General features: G+C 37.2%; 1 protein-coding gene across 1 annotated transcript in view; it reads left to right on the top strand.

Moving 5' to 3' along the window:
- The first annotated feature begins 782 nt into the window (after window positions 1–782).
- The window catches only part of LOC127871204 (fibropellin-3-like), a 30,497-nt gene continuing 5,647 nt past the window's right edge, over window positions 783–25,632 (top strand). Inside the window, exon 1 of the mRNA XM_052413943.1 lies at window positions 783–1,223. Within this exon, the coding sequence (XP_052269903.1) occupies window positions 1,127–1,223 (97 nt within the window). The 5' untranslated portion in view covers window positions 783–1,126. The remainder of the gene's footprint in view (window positions 1,224–25,632) is intronic.

Raw genomic sequence — 25,632 nt, 5'->3', positions numbered from 1 at the left:
TTGTCTCCACCTTAAAAATTAACATTGTTGACAATTGAAACATAAAATATCGAACATTGCTTATTTGAACGGATATTATTTGACATGTATGTATGATCTATAATTGCAACATGGAGCATATCAGCTGTATACTCAACACGTGCAACATTTCTGGTGATGAATAATATTGGCGGTCTTTCCCTTCCATCATTGTTTACAGTAAAATTTAACTCAACGACTGTGTTGTTATCTTAAACGTCCAGAAACTTTGAACTTTTAATGGAATATTGTAAACAACGCCTTGCGTTGCGAACTTGCTATCTAGACGTAACAAATTATCTTAAAATTTCTGCTTAAACATAATCGTTATCAAAATTTCGTTTGTTACGAACAGTGGACTACTTTTGGACAGTCTGATTTTTAACAGTAGTTGAACAAAGTACATGGGCAAAACATTCTGAGTTTTTTAATTGCGCTTTGTTTTTTACAGATATACTTAAAGTAAAAACGAAATTTATATGTTTTTCAAGTTAAAAAATATATTTTCCAAAGTAAGTGTGAATGCATGTTTTAACATGGTTGAACAAATACATTTATTAGGTTCATTAGGTTTGTAAAACCCATTTAAAAATAATGTAACCCAGCCAGAAAAATCACCGACCATACTGGGGATCGAACCCGGGACCTCCGGGTTCCAAATCAGGCAGACACTCTACCGCGTCGCTATAAAAGCTGGCTCATACTGCAAGGCAGTATAAGTTCTCCTTATACCGAACCCTGCTACAATAAGACGGACGCTTCACCACAGAACACGCATAAAAACATATTCTACAATTTGTCAACATTAATTAAGTTTGAAAACATACCACTGAATCTACGCGAATCGCAGTCGACATTTTGCCGTGACTCACGGCGATTTAAGATCGATACGGCAGGTAAACTCTGCTTAGGTAACCAACCGGATATCTTTAAAGGGATAATACACGGATTTTGCTTTCGCGACACTGTTACGCATGCTCATAAATAACTTAAGGATAAAACGATAACCACAATTACCGTTAGGGTATTTCTGAAATGATCATGTTGCATAGTATGTATAATTAAATGCGATTACTAACGGATCTGACGAAAAGCTTTTTTAAATAAGATGGAAGCGTGCGAAAAACTCTATTCTGGAGTTAAATTACGGATTGTATTTGTACTGGTGCTACATATCGGAGCAGGTGTACACACTTTCCATACATGTAAGTACTAATTTATTTATTTTCGTACATAAATATTGCTCTGATCATTTAATGGTTAAGTTGATAAACCTCTATAACTATTGATTTCTTTGACCGCTTATGGGAACACACAAATCGATATAAATGTACATGTACTATAAATGCCACGTTCATGTATAAAAGATGTCAACACACGAAAACGAAATAAATAAACCGCTTGATTTACATGTCATTTTCACTCAAACATATACGAATTAAACACTATTTATTGATACTAAGTAATTTAAACTTATTTTATGCCCCCGAAGGTGGGCATATAGTGATCGCATGTCCGTCCGTCCGTCTGTCTGTCCGTCTGTCTGTCCGTTTGTCTGTCCGTCACACTTTGCGTTTAGGTTTCAAAAAATGTTCATGACTTATATGTCGCTTCAGATGTAACCTTCATATTTAGAATGCATGTGAATATGGACAAGGCCTTTCCATACGCACACAAATGTTGACCCCTTTGACCTTGACCTTGAACTTAGGGTCGGCGTTAAGGTTACGAAAAATAGTTTTTCGGGGGTATATGTCCTCCTATGGTAACAGCTCTTGTTCTCTATGTGTTTATCATTTTATTGAAACACACTTTGACTCATCATGTAGCAAGTAATCTTACTCAATTCACAGTGACTTTCATCAAGTATGGAATTCCCTAAAAGAGCGTGTTAAAAAATCGATTGATGAGAGCAAGTTTTGTAATTGTCATCCGTTTAAGTGATGGCTTGAAAGTAAAACATTCATTTGCAGAAATTATTTCACAAGACTCAAATATATTTTTTATTTCACCTGAATTAAACATTATCTGGCTGAACTTGCTCGACCATCTTTTTTAAATTGCATACTGTACAACCAATGCCATTTGTTATACTCTTATTTTCGTGGATTTTCATTGGTCCTCTCATAGATCTGACAGGAGTTTTACTTATGAAGCTACTTGCACAGAAACACAGTTAAACCTTTCCCACTCAGAAACTAAGTGAAAATGGCTATTTGCAAACAGCTTAATACATAGGAACAGCCTGCGAGTTACTCTTAGTCTGTTCAGGTTTTATACTGCTGGTGCTCTTCAGTATCTAAGAATTGGAAATGAAACCTTAAAAACTTGAAATTAGTAAGAACGGTCTTCAGTTGAATAAAACTTGTTAAGGGACTATAAACGCGTCAAAATACGTATCTAAGTGGCAAAGTGTTAATAAGACTTTATATGAACAGATTCAATAGTAATTGTTATATCTTCATTTTGTTTCCCTAAAACTAATAATATTTGTTGCATGTATGTGTGTATGTGTGGAATGTCTTGGGTCCTCTCTACCACAAAATGAAATGTCTGTAGCGGCGTTAAATGTCACATCGTCGTTATATGTCGCAGGGTACGAAATTTATCGCAACGTTGACGATAAACACCGATTTATGTCGCAAATCCTTCTGACGATATATGTCGCAACTTTCACGATAAATGTCGCAAAAATTTCAACTGCCGATATATGTTTCAACAATAACGATAAATGTCGCACACCTTTGTAAGTAATGTTAAAAATGAAATGGTGAAGTGAACTTCTTTTTAAAGAATTGTAGCCGCATCAGCACAAGTACCGTGGGGAACTGATTCACCTAATAGCGATGATGACCAGAACGCTGGCGGTAGTGACCTGAACGCTGGAACTGATGACCTAAACGCTGACGGTGATGACCTGAACGCTGGCGGTGATTACCTGAACGCTGGCGGTGATTACCTGAACGCTGACGGTGATGACTTGAACGCTGGCACTGATGACCTGAAAGTCGGCGAAGATGACCTGAACGCTGGTGGAGGTGACCTGAGCGCTGGAACTGATGACCTAAACGCTGACGGTGATGACCTGAACGCTGGCGGTAGTGACCTGAACGCTGGAACTGATGACCTAAACGCTGACGGTGATGACCTGAACGCTGGCGGTGATTACCTGATTGCTGACGGTGATGACTTGAACGCTGGCACTGATGACCTGAAAGTCGGCGAAGATGACCTGAACGCTGGTGGAGGTGACCTGAGCGCTGGCGGTGATGACCTGAACACTGACGGTGATGACCTGACGCTAGTGGTTATGACCTGAGCGCTGGCGTTAAAGACATGAACGCTGACGGTGATGACCTGAACGCTGGCGACTTTGGATCGCACAATACCAATGACAGTTCGCGATTGCGAGAAATGTCACAGTTAAAAAGAAACCGAAACCACGTTAATCAAAACCGCTATGTGATTTTGCCGCGTGAGATTTTGTCTATAATTGTCTAAATTGTTCTCAAACTAAGCCCTTTGCCAAGATATTCCGTTCAACGGGTAAATAGGATTTTTAGAGATTTAGTAGGTAAGAAACCGCCTTCGTGGTTGTAGCTATGCCCTAGTCGGTTCGGTGACGTTACCGTATCGCCCATTAGTGTTCGAAAGATTAACGCAATATCTGGCCTTGGCAGTGGACTGGTCCACGTGATTCGTCAACTTATAAGGCATTCCTCGTGGGTAAATGCATGGCTATATCTGCGTTTAGGCGGTACATGTAGAAGGAATTTGGTATAGACGGCAACTGCAGCAACGGATCCACATAAAGTATCAAAACTTAATACACATGTGGGTTACCATTTTATTTTATCACTATGAAAATTAACATGAAAGTATGTATTTCTTCACAGAATGTGCTCGCAAAAACTACTTATGATATAACCAAATACTTTTAAGGCTTTTTATAACATGATAACATGATGTTTGAGAAAATATAGTAATTACATAGTTTTGTTGGTTCTTATATATACCCACGAAGAATGCCTTATTGTTTTCATCATATCAACAAAGAAAGTGTTGTCATTTTAAAGTATTTTATTTAAAAATGATTATAATGTCTACATTAATTGATTACTTATAATCTTGTATTCATTTACTGCTTATTGCTTACAATATGTAGAAACATATGATTTGTTGTTTTTCAAATGAGCTTAGAATTGAATAGCATTTTTCTGCATTTCATCGGTGTATGCACTGTCGGGAAAATGACGCCTCTTTTGCATAAACGGCGTTTATGCATAAATTTGGTGTATTTTTCCCGACAGTTTGTAACGTAATGTACATATAATATATATAATAATAGAATTTATCCCATAGAACCTTCGGGTAGAGTATACATATAATATATATAATAATAGAAAAAAATCATTTGAAAGAGTGAGTTGTGTAACGTCATAGAACTTTCGGGTAGGGTATACATATAATATATAATAATAGAATTTATCTCATTGTACATTATTGTGTTGTTATTGTCGTGTTATTGTTGTATAAACAAACTAATTTAGGAAATAGAACCTTCGGGTAGGGTGTAATGAAATTTGAAATTGATTATGTAGATGTGTAATGTAATGGGTTATAATGAATATGTTACTTTATGAAAAGTCAATATAAATATTTCAGCGAGATGTAACTAACAGAAAACATGGGGGTCGTGACTCGCAAAATGCATATAGGCAATTAGTAAATCCATTAAGCAAGATTCGTGACTCGTAAAATGCATATAAATGGTTGGTAAATACGTTAAGCGAGAGGACTGACGTTCCGATGCGTGTTCAAGGTGTGAATACACCTGTGAACACAAATTGGCTTGTCAAATTACATAGGGGCCCGCGATTACAGGCGGTGTAAAATCTGTAGGGATCATACATCATCTGTCTATATACGTCAAGATACACACATTGACGTCCATTACTTGTTGACAGGCGTGGGTCACGAATTAAGCGAATACACAACGGGATCAGTATAAATAATCCTCAAAATAGGCAGACGGGACCTCGCTTTCTCTTAGGAATTATACACGTTATGTTATTTACTTTGACTTTGGAATTATTATAGTACAATTTTGGTGTTAGGGAATAGAGTAAAATAAAAGAAATATTTTAGACATCAGGTGACTTCCCATTTTGGGGTTACATTATCATAGGTGTAGCGACCGCTCTGAGTTCTGGTGCAGCACTCCTTATTTACTGTAAATGTAAACGTATGACCCGATCTAATCGTCCCATAATTACCCAATTCCGATCTGCCAACGATGATATGCACCTGGGAGAAATCAGTCCCCCGGGTTATGTGGGCGTGGCTTCCTGTGATGTGGCGCACGAACCTCTCGTGTCTGAGGTCAAAAAGCCCTCGGCACCCCCACAACGACCGAGAACACTGTCATCCCTATACCCGTCTCTACGAGGGTAACAAATCCTTCCAGACGACGACACCAGGATGATCCTTGGCGATAACAACTTGTCAACAACCAAGTTGTGAACCATAAACAGCACCATGGGCTGTTTACTGGATATTACCTACTATCGTCAATAATGAACAGAACGATATACTTGAAAACTAAAATCTACGAACAATTGTTTAGTGCACTACTACATCGATCGATATATCACCCGTATTCATCTATTGTGACTGTATATATGTGTTGAACACTCGTATAATCTTCAAAGAATGTTTGGAACATGTATTATTCGGATGTTGTCTATAGTTAACCAAGATGCGTTGAACACTCGTATAATCTGCAACGAACGTTTGAAATATGTGTTATTGCCACATTGTATATAATTTACCAAGACTAATGTCAACACCATGAACTGTATCTAACGATGATTTTGATTCCACGAGTTATTCTACCGCAGAGTCAAACCAACAACTACAAGAACTCTACCGGACGCTGCCGCCCAATCTACCAGAAACCCATCATCCGCGGGCGCCAACTCTACAAGACCAACATCGTTCACTGACACCAAACTCCACAAACTTTATCGTCTGCCGACACCCAGTCTGCAGGAGCTCCATCGTCCAATATCACCCACTTTATCGTCTGCCGACACCCAGTCTGCAGGAGCTCCATCGTCCAATATCACCCAGTCTACAAGACCTACATCAACCGCTGACGCCAACTCTACAAGAACAACATTGTTCGCTGACGCCCAGCTACACTAACTTTATTGTCCACTAAAACAACATACAAGAACTGTGTTGTCCACTGACGAAACGGATATAAACATTTCCTTATTTTTATAACTATATATTTCATTTATTAACCATGTACCTCGTTGACCTCTTTGTACACATTACTTTTTGGATCACTAATTCGATTTTCTTTCAATCATTTTTTAGATTTTACAAAGAATTTAATTTTCAATTGCCAGTTTCCATTACTTTACCCATTGAAGAAACTCAATTAGAAGAAATACATTATTTTATAACTACGTTTGAACAAATGTCCACCCTTGAACAAGAACATAATGTTTCAATTTTTACTTATATGATGAGATCTGGCGAAATTCAAGTGGATACATTGATTTTCTTGATTACGTATTTCAACATACCTCTTCTTCATCAACAGATGCTCAATCATTTAACAAATGAACAACACATTCTCAATTACCAAATTTGCAAAGCAATATTCACGTACTACGGCATTGACTCTTTAGAATCACTACAAACATTCCGTCGATTAAAATATTCAACATCCATCCCAAACAAAATACGCAACATGTCAATCACCACATTCGCTCAAACAGATAACACTCAATTGCATAACCACATCCAACAATATTTCGCTCAAGGTCACCAACGTCAAAGACGTTATCAATTTTTATCAAAACTTTTATGTAAGTTCTGTTCAAAACATAGTATAGCAGCAGTACAAACACCTTGCTGTAAACTTAGATATCATCCAACATGTGGCACACCATACAGAACTTTCAACAACACACGTGTATGTACATTTTGTTTCACACATTTGACATTACCAGATATAGCCCTCATTCATGCATCACATCAGTTACCACACATACAGAGATACAAACAAATACTACTAGAACTCAAACGACGTAAACTTAGTAATAGACATCACCAAGTTTGGTAAACAAAAAAAAAAAAAAAAAAAAAAAAAAAAATCATTATTTCATAACAGGAAATATTTTTAGAATCTCGTTGGTTCAGAGTTATACAGTATTTTATCTTCGTACAGATCTCATGCTTAAATTGTTGACATCATCGTAATTTTTTCATATCATGAAATAAGAAAAAATTCATTTGAAAGAGTGAGTTGTGTAACGTAATGTACATATAATATATATAATAATAGAATTTATCCCATAGAACCTTCGGGTAGAGTATACATATAATATATATAATAATAGAAAAAAATCATTTGAAAGAGTGAGTTGTGTAACGTCATAGAACTTTCGGGTAGGGTATACATATAATATATAATAATAGAATTTATCTCATTGTACATTATTGTGTTGTTATTGTCGTGTTATTGTTGTATAAACAAACTAATTTAGGAAATAGAACCTTCGGGTAGGGTGTAATGAAATTTGAAATTGATTATGTAGATGTGTAATGTAATGGGTTATAATGAATATGTTACTTTATGAAAAGTCAATAGAAATATTTCAGCGAGATGTAACTAACAGAAAACATGGGGGTCGTGACTCGCAAAATGCATATAGGCAATTAGTAAATCCATTAAGCAAGATTCGTGACTCGTAAAATGCATATAAATGGTTGGTAAATACGTTAAGCGAGAGGACTGACGTTCCGATGCGTGTTCCAGGTGTGAATACACCTGTGAACACAAATTGGCTTGTCAAATTACATAGGGGCCCGCGATTACAGGCGGTGTAAAATCTGTAGGGATCATACATCATCTGTCTATATACGTCAAGATACACACATTGACGTCCATTACTTGTTGACAGGCGTGGGTCACGAATTAAGCGAATACACAACGGGATCAGTATAAATAATCCTCAAAATAGGCAGACGGGACCTCGCTTTCTCTTAGGAATTATACACGTTATGTTATTTACTTTGACTTTGGAATTATTATAGCACAATTTTGGTGTTAGGGAATAGAGTAAAATAAAAGAAATATTTTAGACATCAGAGACTTGTTTTATCTTCACTAATGTACATCCGATTACGTGACAAGTTCATACACCAATGAAATGCAGGAAAATGCTATTCAATTCTTATAATTACAACAAAAAATGATCTTAAAGCTGAAATTTTATTGTGTTAAGGGTCATAAAAGTCCTTCTTAATCTAGCGTATGAATCTATTTTCAGTTTCGGTTTTTTCTCCGTCAAACGGGTATATCGTTGAAGTTCGCACAAAAAATATAACGCCATTTCGCTATTGACACATAAAAACAACGCCATTAAGTTTCGAGCAAAACATAACGTCTTTATGGCAACTTGTTTATGACCAGAAAGTAGCGCCATGAATATTCATGTTTAGAGATATCATATAGCTAAATTTTGTAATAAAGTTTATGAAAATAGTAATATTAACCTATTTTGGTCAATAAAAAACACCTTAGAAGTTATTGATAAAATTGAAAATAAAAAATATAAGGTGTCACAGGTAAGTACTTATGATTTTTCTACACTATATACAACGCTTCCTCGCGCTTTAATAAAATCCAAACTTGTTTCTTTGATTGAAAAAACTTTTGCTAGAGAGAAGTGTTTGTATCTAGCTTTAAACACTAAAACAGCTTTTTTTACTAATCAAATATTAGATAATTACATCATTTGGACTGGTCTTGACTTTTGTACAGCACTTACTTTTCTTTTGGATAACTTGTTTGTTGAATTTAATGGTAAAATATTTAAACAAATTATTGGCGTTCCTATGGTTACTAATTGTGCACCACTTATAGCTGACCTTTTTTTATATTGTTATGAAAGCGAATTTATGTTAGAATAATCTAAAACTAAGCAAGTAGATTTGATTAATTGTTTTAACCTTACTAGTAGGTACATTGATGACATACTCAATTTAGATAATCCATTATTTGAACAATATATTCACAAAATCTAACCAAAAGAACTATTCTTAAATAGATCGTGTATATCCAATACAGACGCTGCGTATTTAGACTTACATTTAACTATTAATAATAATTTGATCAAAAATAGTTTATACGACAAACGGGACGATTTTAACTTTGAAATTGTGAATTTTCCGTTTCTAGATGGCAACATCCCAAAAGGACCTTCCTATGGTATTTACATTTCGCAGTTGGTACGTTATGCCAGAGCATGTTTGTGTATTAAAGATTTTAATGACCGTAATCTAATATTAACTAAAAAATTGCTAAAACAAGGCTTTTTGTATCATAACCTAAGAAATAAATTTGCTAGATTTTACTCTAAGTATGGTGATTTAATTTCAAAATATAATGTTTCTTTAAAATGGCATTTATTTAATGGAATCCCCCATCCATCATTTTACGGAGATGTTTTGAAGCGTGTCCGCAAATTAAAATATGTTAAACCAAATGTTCATATTAAACTTTTCACTTTAATTAACTTGTTTTTATCAAAAGGATACGATGCTTATGTACTTAAAACACGTGTTTGATGGTTTTCGATTCACTATATCTTTCTTCCCTTAAAATTTGAAATCATTAGTGATATTATAGGCATTTTTCACTGTTGAATAAATTTGTGTCATTGTGTCGTATCAACAAATCTGCATGAATACTACATTATAGGCATTTTTCACTGTTGAATAAAATTGTGTCATTGTGTCGTATAAACAAATCTGCATGTAAACTACATTTGGACTCAAATCGTACATCAAATCATTTCTGTCTTCAGTTGTCAAAACACCTATATACTGTTTGATTCCAATAATGTCGCTTTAATGGAATTGCCATTTTTATTCATTTGCTTCTTAATATTAAATCACCTAAACTTGTTTTATTAGTAGCACAGCCCCATTAATATTTTTATTTAGTACTGCCCCTGGAATTTGTTCACGTCATTATGTCATTATGGATTTTTGTGACGTCATACGACCGACTTTCCCAGTTGTAATCTACATGCATAGGTCCACTGGGGGCTGACGAGGTCAAAGCGTAGTCCGTTTCGCTACGACGTCGAGTATATGTTTTACTACGAAAACATTGTTTAAATACACATGACATCGAGAACGGATAAGTCGAAAATTGTGTTTAAAACATGTAAGATTATGATTTTGTAATAACAAAACTCTGAATTTAAGCACAATGTCATTTCATAGGTCTGTTACATCAAATTATAATCCAAGATGTGTCTGGTTTATGCGGTTAAACATGAAATAGACCGCTGATTTATCAAACCGAAGTCAAGTTTCACTTTAAAAAAATGCAATTAAGGTTTACAACTGTGTTTAATTGACACAATTTTACAATTTCCATATTGATCTATGTATTGTTAAGCCACTGGGGTGTTTAGAAATGTGTAGGGTGACCCAGTTATCAGAAATAAAGGCTACATATTATTATAAGGCATGATCATGTCTCTGACAGCATACGTATATGCCTCGCTACGACAACGCTTTAGCGTGCATGCGTTTCTCACAGAAGACGTATTGGTTATCTCTCAAAGGCAAAATAAAGAAGAAAAAAAATTAATACAGAGTCATGGAGTGGCTGGATGTTTCCTTTGAGACAGAGGTAGTAACAACGGCACAACATGATCCGAAGCGCACAGTCGACATGGTAATGCACATTATTATGTTATAATTACATTCACGACTAGGCCAAAGGAAACGATTAAAATCGAAAATCCATATATAAGATGACAGTTGAGAGTCGAGAACCTAATGTCGTCGGTCTCAATAAAAATGACGCATCTTCACCTTTTGACAATCCCTTATACGTTCATTTTGATAGAGACCGACGATAGGTTTTCAGCATACGGTACTCTTTATCAAATGACATTCGATTCTCGTTATTCCCAACTCGCTTATCTCGAAACTCTGCTTATGTCAAAGTAAATCCCATGTTCCAACTTCGATCATTATTTATCTCATACGGATTTTGATTTTTACATTGTATATATCAAAGCGATTTTCTTGAAAATCGGTAATCGTCAACTAATTTTGAGGTGAATTTCATGTTCGTATACATGATTGTACCTGTAAAATCCACACCTGTAACAGCCGTAAGGTGTGGAAAGTAGGACCCCAATGGCACAAATCCGCAATTGCATAATCAATATATTGTTGTAAAGTTGTGGCAGTGGGTTTCTGTCACAGGTTATTGTTAACTGCGTACATGACGGCCGGTAAATTTACTTCGTGTTACAATGCGGTTAAGGCCCAGTCTCACTATGATGCCGGCGGAGCCCCAGTGCGTGATCAGGCATCTACCGGGATGAACCGGGGCCCTACCGGGATGAACCGGTGCTCCACCGGGATAAACCGAGGACGACCGGGGACAACCGGTGCTCCACCGGGAAAGTATTAAAATGTTTAATACCTCCGGGATGAACCGGGAGTCACCGGGTAGGACCGGCAACGACCTGCGTGGCACCTGGAACAACCGGGACTGTACCGGGAACAACCGGGACGGCACCTTAGCTCCACCGGGGCCCAAAACCACCCCGGCAGAGCTACGGCAACGCCCCGGTGAATGCCGGCAGAGTCCCTTTATAGCTACGTTACATAAGTAAACCGGTGCTCTGACGGTACCGTCCCGGTTGTTCCCGATGCAGTCCCGGTTGTTTCCAGTGCCAAGCCGGTTATTGCCGGTCCTTCCCGGTAACTCCTGGTTCATCCCGGAGGTATTAAACATTTGAATACTTTCCCGGTGGAGCCCCGGTTGTCCCCGGTTAAACCGGGGCGTTGCCGCAGCTCTGCCGGGGTCTGATGCCGGTATAACCCCGGTGAGTGCCGGCGTAGTGACGGTATACCGGGGCTCTGCCGGGACTCTGCAGGCTTTCACCGGGTTCAACCTTTTCGTTTGGATGTTCATGCGCACAGTGAAGCACGGCATCTTTTGCACTGGGAAATGGCAGTCTGCAGTAACTGAAAACTGCATGTGATATGTCCAGAAATGGATACAGAAACTTCGTTGAGCAACCTATACATTATATTTGTACTTCGTTGCGCAACCAATACATACTCTGTGCGAAACCTTTACATAAAACGACTTGTAATTTCCTTCGAAACAAAGAATTTGCATAATTAAAATATATGTTCGTAACCTGTTTTGTACTTTAAAATGTGTAATGTACACTGAGTCGAAGTAAAATGTAGTTTTATTTAATTTAAGTTACCGTAATAGGCTATTTTAACAGAATAACCACCTTATGCATTGCTTCAAATCAAAATATTTCGATTTTAGCTCAAAATAAACTTAAAGGTTGCAACTACGCGCATTTGTTATTAGTTTGTTATTGAAAATAAGTACCTACCATTACTGGATATTCCGTTCTCTAATCCATAAACACCAGAAAATATGGAACTCGCCTGATTAAGTAGTGTATTTACACCATGTTTTCGTAGTAAAACATATACCCGACGTCGTAGCGAAACGGACTACGCTTTGACCTCGTCAGCCCCCAGTGAGGTCATTGGGTTTATAACGTTCCATTTTATTTATATTTTCTCTCTGATTGGCGTTTCTTGTTTGATTTAATTATTTATATTTTTTTAGCAGTCACATAAACAACCAAGCTATGTAATATGGTATTTTTACACCCATTATTGCTGCTTCTTCCTGTATTCGCGCGATGATTATCTGAGATATTAACTCCATGATTCTATATTCTCAAATCTCAAAGAATGTAGTTGACAATTGTTAATAGTTTTATTTGATCGTTCGGCAAAAAGTTGTAATTCTGTTACTCTTGTATCTTCAATGCAATTGAGTAATTAAATAGTAATTAAATTGAATGCGTTTTAATTCCCTTTTATTATTGTTTAATTTGAGTTACAATGCTATGACGTTAAATTTTATTTACACTTAAATTGATTATGAATATTGCTGGGCCAAGTGTGAGGTTGAGCGCTCTTTAACCAGGTTTAAACCCCCAATGCTTTGCATTGACCGCTCCAAGGCGGTGACCCCAGCTTTATTCATATTTTGTGTTTATGTTGGTTTGTATTGTGCTGTATGTGCTGTTTGGGCGATTGGTCACTTGCATTAAATAAAGGACCAACTAATTGTTTTTAGTGAAAATTCAATACTGCTCCAGCAGCTGGAGTTTCACTTCTTTATATTGCATACGAGGTGGGTTCATCGGAAAATGAAAAACCGGTCACGTGAACAAATTATCCATTAGAATGCAGCATTCATAGGAATAAGACAGAAGTTGTTATTATTATAAACTAAAAACAAATTGTTTCGTTATTTTATGTCCTATTGAATTTCCTTGCAATAAACGTTCATAGCTTGAATCACATTTTATCACATGCTATACCTTGTTTTCAATATAATACAGACATTACGCATTTTTGTATATAGCAATATGTGATACAGCATTTTAAAGCGTTTTTAATGGCTACAGAATCAATAACTTTTCAATCGCATGGCTTTATTTTGGTGATATGACCTCGTCAACATGAAATGACGTCACGATAGTAAACAACTTAATTATATCGACCAGAATGTGTTTGGTCAATCAAAGGGGTAGGGTAAATTGACGAAATAAAAAAAAATAGTTTCAGATTCACAAATTTATTTGTAGTTATGATATTTGTGAGGAAACAGTAATACTAACCATTTACCATGCTTTAAAATATCCATTACAGGCATCTGTTGACGATTTAAAAACCTGAAAATTATAAAGCGTTGCAACGCGAAACGATTGAATTATTTGGAGAGTTCTGTTGTTGTCGTTATAATTTGTGACGCTATGAGGATTACTTATATAAAGTATAAAATACATTATTCATTGTGTGAGCAGGAATGGCCGAGTGGTCTAAGCGATTCACTTGTTCTCCAGGGTTCAGTTGTAAGAGCCGAGTTGAGGGTTATTTTTTTCTTTCTTTTTTTAATTTTATTTTTGTTCTTTTTACTTGAGCTTTTTCGATCAAATGTTTACATTTATCAATATAAAGCATATAATGACAAACTTAAATACATGGCCTTATCTGTGAAAAGGTCCCTTTAATATGTATTTTATTTAGTTTAAAAGAGTGTGAAAATCAAAGCGCTGAAGGTGCTGCAGTTGTTCGCTCTTTGAGTGTAAGCAATAGCAGTCACAGGAAATGAAGTTCGATCTTTTACATTAGGCAAATCAAAGGCCATGAAACATACAAACATAAATATAATTGCACTTAAATTGTCTATAGGGGCGAGATTTTGCTTCTTCGGGGGTGAGATTTTGTAAACACCTCAAGGGAGAAAAAATACATTTACTAGACAAGCGAAAGTAGGACTGAATTTTGAATAAAAGCTGTAATTTACAGCTCATTGGTTGTTATTGAAAGATTTTGAATTTTGAGTACCCGCAGCTAGAAACCCTACCAGTCCAGTATGGTATCCATCAACCAAACTCACATACTTTCACAACCTCTCCATTTACTTAATCGTTCAGTCTCTTAAAATGCGATGCATTCCATATCGCATAGTATCAAGGCCAGTGCGCGGTATGTGTCAGAAAATCGTCTTACAAAGCTTTGGCATATGCTAAAGCGATACAACAAACATCGTTCGGCGAATGCTAACATTTCATGCACACTAAGGTACATCATTTAAATAAGACAAGTGCACTTTACTAGATACTGAATGTGCTTAGACCATTAACATGATAGTCATCATTTTTTGTTCATTTAATAAAAAACTATTCTATAAACTTAACTGTACTTAGCATAATAAAATTGATAAACGATACTATAAATAATATATAAATAGTATGGCCAACAACTCAAACATGTATGTAAAGTACACGCGCGTATACATATTTAAAATATGTATGGGTGATTCATGATAGTGCGGTAACCAAATGCTTTTATTGCCTTTTACACGTAGTATTTATGCATTTTAGCTATAAATAAGTTATTATCAATATATAATTTTGATAAATAAATATTAAAATCTGCCCAAACAGCTCGTACAGATATGGGTGTGATTCAGTTAATATTTATGAAAAAAACACATCCGCAACATAAGCCACCACAATTCTAATTGACTCACTGTTAACACGCTTCATATATTAAAGCTTAAAAACAACCGTACACACGGATGTTATTCAAATTTCTAGACAGTTTTACCCTACGCTTATATCCTGTATTAAAAAATAATCGAACAGCCAAACAACTAATACCATGTAATGAAATCCCAACATCAAATTTAAATCGCTACACTTTTTGGCTTTTTAATATTTATTTTAATTTTTCATTAAAAATATTTGTTAATTATGAAGTTGAAAAAAATCTTTTTCTATCATACCTTAAACTGAAGTACGAGCTGGGTACCACAATCGTCTTATATGCTTGCAGACAATTTGCTGATAATGCACTTGTTTACATTGTCAGCGAAAGGTTTGTATTGATGTCGAGGTTAATGCTCAATGTCTCTATCACACAAACATATAAAGTCAAAATATGTGCACGATTGCATAGTTGTAGGAAACATCATATAAATGAAATCTTTTTTTTTTAAATCAATCGGTACACAGTCATTTATGAACATGTTGGACGGTGTACTTAGCTCCAAATAACAAAAAGGTGTAGGTGTCTATATGTAACAATGATTTTTTCATTCATTATCTTCCTCTAGGTCGGTTGGTTGAGGTTTCCAAACTTATTCTTGAACTTGAACTTAATCTCGCGTTGCGATGAAGGATTTCAAAATGAATGGCTGCAAATATAAGCCTATTTTAGAATGTGTATCGCTCAAACTACCAGATGGGGTCTGTCAAAGTTAAGTCATTACATTTAAGGTGACGAATGACTAGCTCAAGCTCTAACTGTACATTGCGCATTGTATGCAATATCATGAACTTATAATACTCTGCTCCTTTAAATGCTTGAAGGGTTTGAACAATTAATAGAAAAATATATTTCACCAGACTAAAACGTGTGATGCGCACATTCCCCATACGTTTCAGATGAGACGTTAACATGAAAACAACCATTAAGCACATATTTATGTAAAAGCGTCATTACCAAACATCCAAAGAAAAAAGAAATTTAATGTGACTACTATCTTCAAAAACAAATCAAATATTGTACATCCTAGTTTATTGAAGCATAACTTCATTCGTTTACTGTCAATGAACTCAATTTTCCGTTACCACCACGTAAATCCCAAGCTCATTAAAATAAAATCCTTTCATCCACTCAAAGATTTGTCGCTGTTAGCCGGATGTTATATAGCGTTAGTCCGTGGATCAGTTGAAATAATAATATTGAAACAATAATCATGGATTCTTCGAATATAGTTTATCAAAGGACTCAGTTTTCTCGAGTAAAACATGTTTACATGTATAATTTTCGAGCAAAGCTCATGTTTCATTTTAATTTTGTGATAGGTGCTAAAATGATTACCACGCCTATCCGAGAAAGGCGTGTACTTCATACTCATTATGCTTACATTAACCCTTTGCATGCTGGGAAATTTGTCGTCTGCTAAAATGTCGTCTGCTGAATTTCTAAAATTAGCATTTTCTACGATTTTTTTTCAAAGAATACTATCAGAATAGCAAACAGTTTGGATCCAGATGAGACGCCACGTTCTGTGGCGTCTCATCTGGATCCAAACTGTTTGCAAAGGCCTTCACAACTCGGTTCCCGCACTGTAAGGGTTAATAAATGTAATGCTACAAGCAATATACGTTAAAACGTTCAACTGGTTTATATCTAGTGTTATTGTTGTTGTTGTTAATGTTGTTCAAAGCCTTTTAGGCCACTTTTATATATTAATAAAAACGTACATCAATTGTACAACATAGACCAATAACTGGTGCATATTTTATTATGTAAAGTTTCACAATTGTTAAGATTAATCGGGTTAAATTAAGAATAATAATATCTATAGCCGCCAACCTAGAACTAAATTCACAGGTATACAATTTTCATAACGTTGTGTTATAATCTGAATGTAATGACGTCCATATAATGAAATAAGTATTTTGTTTGGCCTCTATGAATAATACACGAATATCAATTACGAAGCTGACGAAGGTGCTCAAATCGATCATAACGTTGACTGAACAAAAAGAAAATGATTGCATGTCAGCAGTAGTAAGCGTGTATTTCTTAAAGAAATACACACTATATTTTGGTAAATGTATGTATTTCTTATAAATTCAAAACATAGGATAACGTTTAGTGTTTATTTATTGAATTTCTTTGTTAAACTAGTATTGTACGTTCTAAAAAACTCGGATTTTGTAAATTAATTTAATATTTCTATGAGTGCATGGTAACGATTTTATAATACTTGTAGTAATACCCATGTTGTTTTTTACGCATAAATAATCGAACAAAAACCATAGACTTTATATTAATATATGTAGAACAACCTTAGGAATAGTTTTCTTTCTTTTATTAAAGCGGGTATATACGATTTTGTCAAATATTTATGAATTTATATAAAATGTGTAAAAAACTAATTATATATATATTTAAATATAAATTAAAATACATGTTGTAAAAGTTAAGAAGAAAGTGTGTCGAAAAATGAGAAATAAGCCAGATATTTAATTCTGAAATTGAAAACGGCTGTACAGCCGAATTCGCCAGCATGTAAACCATACATGTACGATGCGAATCTAAACTTAGTTAAACGATTTATTTGAATTCCTGCAACGATATCTATTCATACGACACACGAACACTAACTCCGATCCTAATACAAAGACGAATGCTTCGGTTATTGTAGGAAAATATGTACGTCACAATCGGCTCGGGGCGCTAAGTTTGTCTTTGATGCATTTTATTCAATTCTGCTTTAATGTATATTTTTTCTTGCCTAATTTGTGTTATTGTAACATATTTTATCAGTATATTACAATTAAACACATATAAAAAATCGTATATTACCGCTTTAAGCAAAATATATTGTATACAAGTTCATTAAATTAAAAAAATCTGATCCTGGTAAGCTAAATGTTGCGACTTGCTTTGAAGATTTAATTTTGTGAAAACTCATAACAAATCTATATTTCCTCAAGATATAAAGATATATTTCCAAAACCACTTTAAATCGTGGTTTAATACCTCAACGCCGACGCATGGGTAACCATGAATATTAAAATGACACTTCATAAAATTGAAGGTTTAACATGTATACAAATAAAATATGTTAATTCTCTCGCAACCCTGGGCATTACATGTGATTGAAATTTATTTTTAAAAGATAATAATTTACAATTCGTAAATCTTCGAAATGCAGTTGAAACCACAAGTCGCTTGATACGCCATAATCCATGACAGGAGCTATAAACGCTTTGCTGCATAGTAATTGAAAATAATCTCTATATCAGATCTCTTTAAAGCGCGGCCGCATTGCACACGTACGTATTTTACCTTTTTTGTTTTAAAGGAAAGTTTGCTTTCATAACAACGTTGGTTTGAAACGTCGTAAATATTGAAAGAAAACTTTCTTTTGTCAAAACACTGACAAGCTACACATTTGCAGATTTCACGGGTAGCTTTTAAGTAACTAACACAATTTAAGGACACACACACACACACACACACAAATGGTCCGATCATAATTTGTTCGCTTTCGTTCGTTCCGTTTTAAGATTGTTTAAGCTGTTCAGTTTGGTGTTGAATTCGATGTCGATGTTATCTTTAACGAGCCTTATGATAGAAGCTTACACACACTCATATGATTAAATTTCTCATCTCATCTTCGCCCGTGGTCTCATCTGGAACATAGTGCCAACCAGCTTCCTCCAGGCGTCTCGGTTCTGGGCGAGTCTCTCCAGGTGCCCCCATGTTTGGCCCATCTGCTTAGCATGTTGGGGGTTTTATGTGAAAGATTGCCTTGTCGTATTGGATTCAGGTTTGCGAAGGGTGTGGACTATCCACCGCCAACGTCTCTGAAGCATGTCTTCTTCAACTGGCTGCTGCTTTGTTCTTCTCCATAATTCTTCATCGGAGATCTTGTCTGGCCAGCGGATCTCGAGAAACTTCCTGAGGCAGGTGTTGATGAAGACCTGTATTTTCCTTATGGTGGTGACAGTGGTTCTCCAGATCTCTGTTCCACAGGGGACTAGTGGTTTCACGATGGTATTATAGAGCCTAATCTTGGTTGCGATGCCAATTTCGCTGGATCCCCAGATGATCTTCAGCTGATGGAAGACTGCTCGTGCTTTACTGATGCGGGTTCTGACATCTGCATCCGTTCCTCCCTGTTTTTCCAGGATGCTGCCGAGATATGTGAAGCTTTCCACCTCTGGAGGCGACTGGCCTTGGACTTCGATGTGTGTGTTGTTTGATGTGTTGGTCCTGAAAACATTGTTCGTCACTCTGTTGATGGTCAGGCCCAGTCTAGCTGAGTTTTCCGCTACCATGTTTGACTTTTCCTGCATCTGTTGTTGGGTTGGAAGAGAACAGCCAGATCATCGGCAAAGTCGAGATCTTCCAACTGTGTTCAGAGTGTCCACTGTATTCCGTTCTGCTTCTGCTCCGTCGATGTCTTCAATACCCAGTCTATGGCAAGCAGGAACAGGGAAGGTGAGAGTAAGCAGCCATGCCTCACATCAGTTTTGACTTCAAAGGCGTCCGTGAGCTGTCTGCCATGAACTACTCTGCCGGTCGGTCCTTCATAAGACCTTCTGATGACGTTGCTGTTCTATCCTGGCTCTCCGTAGTGCCGACGTCTCCACAGGGACTCCCGGTCATCGCTGTCGAACGCCTTGTCATAGTCTATAAAGTTGACATACAACGGCAAATTCCACTCCAGGGATTGTTCCAGAATGATGCGCAGGGTTCCGATCTGATCTATGCACGATCTATCCTTTCTAAAGCCTGCTTGTTGGTCACAGAGATGCGGGTCTACTGCGTCTTTTATTCGGTTCAGCAGGATGCGATTAAACACCTTTCCTGGGATGGACAACAGTGTGATTCCTCGGTAGTTGGAGCAGGAGCTGAGGTCGCCTTTCTTGGGAAGCTTGATTAAGTAACCATCTTTCCATCCTGTTGGGATTACTTCTTCTTCCAATATTTTGCTGAAGAGCGGGTGCAGTAGCTTCACACTGGTCTTCACGTCAGCCTTAAGCTTATGTAGGTGTGCTGTCAGGTCCTGTGGATTTGCCGTTCTTCAATTGCTTGATGGCGCTGCTGATTTATTCCTTTGTGGGAGTGCAGCAATTGATTGGCAGATCGTTTGTAGCTGGCGGAAACAGCGGTGGATTCGCAGAAGTGGGCCTGTTGAGTAGCTCCTGAGAATGTTCAATCCAACTCTTCTTTTTCCCTCCGTCATCTGTTATTACTCCTCCATTTTTGTCCCTTATTCATCTCTTTGGCATGGCATACTTTTCTGCTAGAGCTTTCACTTTTGTGATGGAGTACAGATCTTTAGTTCTGTTCTGATAGGCTGCCTCTTCCGCCTCTGTTGCAAGCGTCTTTATATAGTTTTAACTGGTCGCCCGTTGAATATAACCGTAGACTATAATATACAACAGGTACAGACTAATGATTCGGCGATTTTAATTGGATAACGCGAAGACCAATCGGTAGCGCTGTTTATGACGTGACGTTACAATGTTATGGTTCGCGCGCGGCGTTTCTCAGATTATTTTTTTAAATCTCTCTATCATTCCGTTGGTAACTAAATCGAATAAAAAGGTGCACATGCTCACATATCAAGAATTTCCACTTTTAATTAACGCGAGGATATTGAGTTTTATATAGTATTCAATTTGCATATGTATTATAAATCTTATTTGACAAGAACGAGCATTTATTATAGCCTGTCTGCTGTCAAAAAGTTCGGGAAAATAAACCGGAAATGGTACGCGGATTACTTCCCTCGAACCTCGAATAATCTCGCGATATGTTTCTAAAAATAACCGGTCCAATTTTGTACCGGTAAAATAAGCTTGTACCGATTCCTATATAGAGAGTATGCGATAGATAAGGGGAGGTAACCAATTTATAAGTAATTTCGCTTGTCTGCTCTCATACTTCTCTTCACGCTCCAATTTGCTTCGGTGTACTCTTCTAGAGCTTTCACTTTTGCGGCTAGTGTTCTGCGGTTGTCGCCTGCTCTCTTCGTCTTTCCGAAACTTTCTGAAGCGTCTCTGCTGATACTCACTCCATGTGGGTGTAAGACCTGGAGCCCAGTAAGTATTGGCATGTTTAAGTCACTTCTTCCTTCACGTTTTGCCACGTCTACTCTATCGTCACTTCTTCAAGCACCTCCTCTAGGACCTGGTATTTGTTGGAGAGAGTAACCTTGAACTCTTCTTGCTTCCAGTTGTCTTTCAGTGTGGCAGTGTTGTAACGTTGGCGTTGTCTGAGCCCCCTGTTCAACTCTTATTCAGCTTTAGTTTCAAGCGGGCGACACGGAGATGATGGTCCGAAGCAACGTCTGCTTATCGCTTGATACGTACAACCGGAAGAGAGCGACGAAATTTCCCTGCGATGCACAGGTGGTCTATCTGGTTCTCCGTTGACAGGTCCGGTGACACCAAACGTTGCCTTGTGTATCCTTCTGTGATGGAAAATACCTCCTCTATTGACCAGGTTACATGTACTTGTGTCGCGCAGGTCGGCGAATCTCTTCCCGTTGTCGTTCATCTTGCCTAACCCTTGCTTCCCCATGATTTCCTTATATCCTCGGCTGTCATTGCCGATCTTGGCTTTGAAGTCATCCATTAGAATGATGCTGTTTATCTTTTGTCTGTATTGTATGATGGTTTACAGTCTATTGGAAAAGAAAACAGAAACAAATTATGCGTTATGTTGCGAAATAATAAAATGTATGCAAAAACAGTAAGACACGATAGTCACGTGAACTGTCTGTAAATGAATTACACAATAACATTGTCTTTTATGACATCTACGCCAATGTTTAAGTCGTATATTAACGTATTTTTTTTATATAGTTTCAATGGGTAAATAATTTCTCATCGTCTGCATTTATTATGATTAACTTTTTTCATCATAAAATACTACATGTACTGAATTGCACGTCTATATTTAGTTACAGCACCTTGTCTGTTGCAACAAGCACGCTTTTCATGCGTGGAACTTGACAGACAACAGCAACAATATCGCGCTCTTATAAAAACACGCCATTTTATATGCATGCATACGAATGAACTTTAATCAGCCAAAAATAACACATGGCTATAGAAAAGCGAAATATACATGTACTGAAATTAAATTGCTACAAAGAAGATTCTTTAAAGGTTGTTGTTTCCACAACTTACTTGCAATAATGATCAATTGCTCACTATTTGCTTTTAACTTTTCAAACGATACTATTGTTTACAGTTAAAAGTGTGAGGATGATGCCCGACATTGTCTTTAATGTACTAAATTAATGTTACCGTTCTATATTACGTAAATGGTAAAACTGTAATTATTTGTTAAACAATCTGCGGTTAACGCTGACCGGCCGACCGACGCCAATCGACCGACGTCAATCAAAAGTTATAGTTGCCAGTTAACCCCGTCCTAATAAGCATTCTCGGAAACGATTGGACGCCGAAAATTAAAGTTTGGGGACTAGGAAGTTAACTTAGAATTTCTCGTTACGCATCTTTGTCAACACACATGACTGTAATGTGGCTTATCAAATTTTTCTCGGCTGACGGGTATTCGCCAACGAAATAATTTATATCCAAATAGACCTTAATGTGTACTGGAAGACAATCTAAAGAAAATACATGCCTGGTCGCCCTTAAAAAAACAAGGTTACTACTCCAAGGGAGTGCTGAAAATATATAAAAACTAAATAAAAAACCTACTTCCCGCTCCTCGCGCGCTGCGCCGCTTGTATTACCTCAATAGGCGCCACAAGTCGTCGACCCGATCCCCAAAACGGTTTCCCCAGCACGTTGAGCGTACTGGGTACCACCGTCCTGGGACACTTCCATTATCTTCCACCCATCGTCATCCTGGTGTGTATATCTGCCCAAGGTCCGCCACACCCGTCCTCTACGCTGCTACCTCTGCTGATTCCGTCCCTCTTCCGGCGATGTAGTGAAACCACTATCCACCTCAGGACAATTACCATTTCGCGATCCTGCCAAATAGAGTCAGCGAAGTCAGCAGGAGATTACGTCCGGGTCGAGGAATGACGGTACTTGCTTGATTAACCCATTTACGCCCAGTGGACTCTCCCATCCTTCTAAGTTGGATCCACGTATTTCCAAAATTAGAGATGTCTAGTATATTTATTTCTATATTTAGAATAATTCTTACAGAAATTCATTTAAGCAAACAGCGTAGACCCAGATGAGACGCCGCATCATGCGGCGTCTCATCTGGGTTAACGCTGTTTGCAATGTCCTTTTTTCAGGACGCTAGGCATGAATGGGTTAACACAGCCGCCCGCAGAAGTTCACATATCCGACCCTCCTCAGACGATGCAGCGAAACCATTTTCCACCCACGGATAATTACCATTCCGGTTGGCGATTCTTCGGAGTCTTCAAGAAAAACTTATGCGGGTGACTCGCTGCGGTCGCGACGTATATGTACACGCTCCAGCTGCTTACCGAACTCTTTTTAACTAATGAATACAATAAACTATAAAGAGTAACCTTGTATGTTTTTTATAAGCACCCTTTCTTTTACAATTTCAACTTTAATCACCAACTTACATATTCAATCGCTATTGTCGATTTTGTCGATCGGAAACGCTAAAATATAATATCCTGACTTTGAACTAAAGCTAGAAAAATACATTTTGAATAATAAAGTTAAACAAAAAGGTTTGAATTGTTGTTATTGTAGTTTTGTGTCACTTGTTTGTCGCATTTACACTGCATGAAATGTGTGCTATTAATTGCACAATTTTTGAATACCACACGTACATGTTCGTAAAACAAATTACTACGGGGGATCACAGTATTTGTGTCCGCACATTGCTTATTATGAGTTTACTTTTTCACCATCGAAATATATGGTATTATAATATTTGGTTAACACGCAGTTTTCCATCGACACATTCAAATCATACTTTTCGAGCCGCGTCATGCGAAAATGGGTCTTATGGCACGTTGGCTAGCGTAACTAAAGCCCTTTCTGCGCAGTTGCGTAGTCTAATCAGGAGCTGCGCTGTCCAGTATAAATCACGCGTGGTCTCATAAGGTATCTGCTGACCTACTGCGAGATGCGCAGACTAGACCATAGCTACGCTAGCCGCATATGGCATAAGACCCAGTATCGCATGACGCGGGTCTATAAAAAATATATATTTATGAGTCATATAAATGAACCATCTTAGCACAATACTTTTCGATAGTAAAATGTGGTCAAACTGTGTTATTTATAGCGAACCGGCAAATAACGTTAGCCTATTCAGTCTTTCAATACCGACTGAACGAGTACGGCAAACATTTGTTGATAATGAAACGATTTCCGTCTTATCATGACACTATATTATTTCGGCAGTTTTTGTTTCCTCATCTTGAAAGCAAATTGTGTTATCAACTTTTATCAATAGTCCATTATTTTTTCCCTGGACGGTTTAGTACCGAGTCAAAATGCGAAGTATTATTTAAACATATATCACGCACAATAATATCGAAAATGATCAAACCAAACAGTTATGTTGTTTTCTGTTGAGTTTTAGCGAAAATTAATAGATTGTTTTGAATTGTCACGAATTTTCCCATTGAACTGCGTTTCAATTAAATAAACACGCTAAAACACCCACAGGTTAACCCATTTATGCCTAGCGTCCTGAAAAAAGGACATTGCAAACAGCGTAGACCCAAATGAGACGCCGCATGATGCGGCGTCTCATCTGGGTCTGCGCTGTTTGTTAAAAGGATTTTTAGTAATAAATATTCTAAATATAGAAATAAGTATACTAGACATCCCTAATTTTCGAAATAAAATGATCCAATTTAGAAGGATGGGAGAGTCCATTGGGCATAAATGGGTTAATCGTATAGTGTACTGTTTACTATAGCATCTTACGAGAAATACTAAACAGTTGCAAAGGTTTGCCTTCAATACTCGATGTTCCAGCGTTGCGATTACGACCAATATCCTAAGCTAATCTGCTCCACAGGTGATAAACGTGAGTGTACGCGTCGATTTGTTTGAGTCTAACAAAGAATGAACCTTAACATACTTATAATAGTAACTGTATTGAATAAAATTTTCAAGCAAACCACTTTTTTTTTAATTTTTGTTAGTAGTAGTTGTCAGATACAGCCGTAATGCTGCTACTATCTCCTTCATCAGGTGGGCCATATTCATCGGACGTTTCGGCACTGTCCCACGACGTCCTCCTATGGTGTGCCGACCGGAAGTGATCAATTTCCGTCCAGGAGATAGTTAGCCTCCGCTTCACTTTCTCATCTTCCAGGTCTCGGTGGCCGGTCGCTACTCAACTGCCCTGTGTCCCCCTATCCACTTCTCCTTTATCTTCCGCCATAGCTACAAGGAAGCAGACTCCGTTTCACATGCAACA

Source organism: Dreissena polymorpha, chromosome 3 (genome assembly GCF_020536995.1).
Source record: "Dreissena polymorpha isolate Duluth1 chromosome 3, UMN_Dpol_1.0, whole genome shotgun sequence".
NCBI classification, from domain to species: Eukaryota; Metazoa; Mollusca; class Bivalvia; order Myida; family Dreissenidae; genus Dreissena; species Dreissena polymorpha.
This window is presented reverse-complemented; position numbering and strand designations above follow the sequence as displayed.